This window comes from Frankliniella occidentalis, unplaced genomic scaffold, assembly GCF_000697945.3.
Source record: "Frankliniella occidentalis isolate FOCC.00 unplaced genomic scaffold, Focc_3.1 Scaffold10, whole genome shotgun sequence".
In the NCBI taxonomy this organism is placed as follows: Eukaryota; Metazoa; Arthropoda; class Insecta; order Thysanoptera; family Thripidae; genus Frankliniella; species Frankliniella occidentalis.
The window spans coordinates 2,687,829-2,691,778 of NW_026267140.1; the positions used below are offsets into that span (position 1 = coordinate 2,687,829).

The 3,950-nt window shown below is 45.3% G+C and overlaps 2 protein-coding genes across 2 annotated transcripts in view; one reads left to right on the forward strand and one right to left on the reverse strand.

Annotated features, from left to right (window-relative positions):
• LOC113212801 (farnesol dehydrogenase) overlaps positions 1-3,950 on the forward strand; it is a 91,738-nt gene that overhangs the window by 63,371 nt on the left and 24,417 nt on the right. The gene's annotated exons all lie outside the window — the stretch shown is intronic.
• The window catches only part of LOC113212828 (RYamide receptor-like), a 56,973-nt gene that overhangs the window by 38,091 nt on the left and 14,932 nt on the right, over positions 1-3,950 (reverse strand). The window contains exon 2 of the mRNA XM_052277405.1: positions 1,689-2,079. Coding sequence (XP_052133365.1) covers positions 1,689-2,036 — 348 coding nt within the window. The 5' untranslated portion in view covers positions 2,037-2,079. The remainder of the gene's footprint in view (positions 1-1,688; positions 2,080-3,950) is intronic.

Genomic DNA, 3,950 nt, shown 5'->3' on the forward strand with positions numbered 1-3,950 from the left:
CCCCCCCTCCCGGTCCTCCACACACTTAAACGTGCGCTCACACATATACACGTTTCCTTGACACAAATACATAAAGGCACACCCAAATACACTCGCACGCAAGCAACAGAGTTGTTTGGCCACAAACGCACGGCACAAGAAATACGGCTACAGTGGAGTAGCTGGGCTAATCCTGCACTGTGATGTATACTTGTGTTCCTTTTTTAAAGGCAAAGTCTGGGGTGACTACGGATGGCTGCGCTTAGACTAGCAGTCGCCACAGTCAAGGCAATTAAAGCGAGTGGGACGCGTTTTCTCAATTCTATAGCGATTCGTTCCGCTCTGAGTTTCGCAACATGCGTGGTCTATCTACGAAAACAAATGGTGTGTTGCAGTGTATGTGTACGTCCTCTCTCTGGCATGACGCCAGGGCATGCCTTCCCCTGCAAATATCCATCTAGCCGCGCCGGGCCAGCCCTCGCTGCGGAGGTGCCTCGGGGTCCAGACGCCCTTGAACACGTAACTGTGTGGCCACGAGCACTGCTGTTAATGTTCGGGGCGTGGTGCGGGCGGCCAACGCGAGTGCTGCAGCGCCAGCCCTTCCTTATCGTCTTATTTAAAGAACCCTCCTATAGAGGTGAAATAAACACTTATGTGGTCGCATACATCTTCTAGATTTCTGATATGACTGTGCGTTTGTTCCTCACGCTTTTCTTTTATTTCAAATATTAATGCTGCTGGCGCTGGTCGCTGGCTCAAGCTACTGCGTTTCTGCTCCGTCTATTGATGCATTCTCCACTACTTGAGATGCCCTGATTCTGGCCTTACTGTGGCTTGGGTTCTACTAACTGACCTACTGTGTGGTAGTTTTAGATTTAGACCGCTGTAGACTCGTGCCCCAACCAACTCACATCATAGGGACCTTAGGTGGGTGGAGGAGCCCATATGACCGAATAGAGCCTTAGGTAGGTAAGGGGAGACCGTCACTAAACTCTCTCGAACCAGGAGTATCGCCGCGTGTCGTCGTGTGAAAAACCATATAACTATTGACCTGTTTACGGACACTCCGTTATAGCAAATATCAGGAAAGAGGAACGAAAGAACCGTTTGCTTCGACCATGTCTGGAAAATAATTACAGCCCATATATGTCCCTTAATTTTCCGTCATTGTTTTTTCTCGGTGTTTGGAGGGTTATGCGTCGCTTATTTTGGAAACCCCTTCCCTATATAGGGTGGTCCACAGACCCCTTCCTTTACTTCGCGTATACTGTACCGGATTCAGGCTTGATGCGGACGGGTTGCATACTCGCACGGGGCCATAAGGCGCCTATGGTGAGCGACAGTAGGCAAGCCCGCCCGCACACATGCATGCGGTACAGTATAAGCAAAATAAAGGAAGGGTTCTGTGGACCACCCTGTACATTCTGAGGGTTGCACTGCTGATGGCTTCTAAATTTCGTTGGACGTTTCCTTATCCCAAACGGGTAGTGTATTTATTGATAAAAGTTTTACACTTTAAACTTTACTGTATTAATGTGTATTAGGCAGAAAAATATGTCTCGGCAATTGATTAGAATGTCTGTCTCCAAATAGAATCAAACAAGTGGGTACAGACTAAGCAGGCGAAATGTAATCACTGTACCCACTCTTTTAGAAGAGAACGTTTCTCCTGTCCAAGTGGCTTTTGCCATTTGTTAATGAACACCTACCTGGAAAGGAATGGCAAAGAGCCCGATGATGACGTCAGCTAGGGCCAGGTTGGCGATGAAGCAGTTTGTGACAGACTGCATGCGACGCGATGTAGCTACCACCCAGAGCACCAGGCCATTGCCTACTATGGCGGCCACTGATATGGACACGTAGAAGAACGTCAGGAGTAGCACAATGTGAAAGGGGACGGGGTAGAGTGGCTCGTCCAGAAAGGTGTCGTTGTTCAGCGTGCCGTTGTGGGAGAGCACGCTGCCGTTGAGGAGGAGCACAGAGTCCCACGCAGCCAGCGGCAGTCCGGCCGGGAGTTCGCTCGGCAGTCCGCCCGTTGGGGACACGGTTGCTTCCATGGCGACAAAGGCTCACCGCGATCCGCGACCTCCACCCGGCATTCTGCAACAAGGAAAATTGTGGGGCTCATTATTTGGTTGTCACTCCGCATTTGGAGCACTGTCAAATTTTTGCAAAGCAGGATGATTTGCAAGTTGCGAAGGATTTAGATCCTTTGTAACTTCGAAGGACCAGTTTGAAATTTCAAAGCGATGCTTTGCAATCGCGAAGCAATGCCAGCAATGTTTTACATGCTGCAAAGTATTGGTTTGTAATTGCAAAGTAAATGCTTCATAGTTAAAAAATATCCAAATTCCTCGATAGTGGGAAAGCATTGCTTTGCATGAATTTAACTGCGGGTACGGTTGACCTTACATATGACTACGAGAATGGTCGATTTCTGTTTTGTGCGGATATTTATAGTAGTAGTAATTGCATCAAGAAAATCGTTTCCTTGGAAAAAACAAACAAATTTGCATCCTGTGTCAAATGAGTTTCCTTCGCTCAGGGACAAAATTTGAGCTTTTCTAATTAAAAAGTTACTTTTTTCTTAAAATCATTTTGTGTAAGAATAAAGATATCCTTGATTGAAAGCTAAACGCAAGGAAATTTCTTGTTACAACTATTTTCTGTGTCGCAGTCTCCCAGTCCAGCGATCGTCCGATACCGTATAGTGGACCTCAACAGAAGAACATGCTCCGTCCCTTCTACCATTCCCTTACTCAATTTTTTTCTTGACGTCATGAAAGGTTAAAGGAGACGTGCGTTCCGTTACTTTCCTCCCAGCTACTCTCCCGGTGCACACGGTTTGCACAGATTGGTTTGGCCTAGTGATTTAACGGCCCGTAACGTTACCGGTAAAGTAACGTAAAGTAACGGTAAAGTACGGTACTGTACCCAACACCCGGTAAAGTTGGTAATCTTGGTAAAGTGCGGTTGCCTACCTACAAGGGGAAAAGCACTGCAACCTCACTTAAATTGACCTGAAAGTCAAAATACAAGTGCTCTCAAGTCGCGGAAAACACTTTGTATCGTATTCACCACATGTCTAAACGTACGGGTGAGTGATGTTAACACATAAGCACACCCACAAGCAGCCTAGGAAACGCCCAAATCAAACCGAAAACCCATTTTTTTCGAGGAATTTCTGGTGTTTTTGCGGTATTATGTCGAGTGCTTTTAATCGAGAAGGTATTTTTGGCCTCATTGTTGTAGCCGACCCTGTTTCAAAGGTAATTTTGGCTTAATCGTATGCACTGAAGCAGACGGATGCGTCCAAAACAGTCGTAAAACGGACGCCTTTGATAAAACTTAGCACCAGGGTAGGTAGCTTGCACTAAAGTGGTAGTGGCATTTCATCTTAGTCGAAGGATCTTTCGGACTTACGCTCCACGTTGCAGTATTATTTAAAAGTGTTCTGTTTTTAATGATAAAGTGCTAAATTTTTCGATATTTTGCACCCTTAAGGCATGAACTTGCATTAAGAAATAGAAAATTGGCCTGAATCACTGTAAAATCAAACTTTACCAACTTTACCGCACTTTACCGTACTATACCGTACTTTACGTAAAGTAAAGTCCACTTTTAACTTTACCGGTATTTTTAAAACACTAGTTTGGCCAGTCGATCGTGTTGTGTTGTGGACGAAGTCAGGTGCTCCATGTTGAAGCGTAGGATGGGCCAAACGAGAAAATGTGGCATGGAGCGAAGCACTGGCGACTGCTTGTGGTTTTTTGTTCGAGGGACAGAAAGAGTCAGAGGCCGACCCTTTTATTCATTGCTCGAAAACCAAAAAATTGTTTAGGAACAACAAATTCGTTGAAAAATAGCAAAAGTTAATACATCACATGTTTGTGTTACAAAAAAACACCAAAAAACTTGTTTTTAAAAACCTTTTGTTGCTGCTTGACAAACATGTTTTTAAACATTAGTCC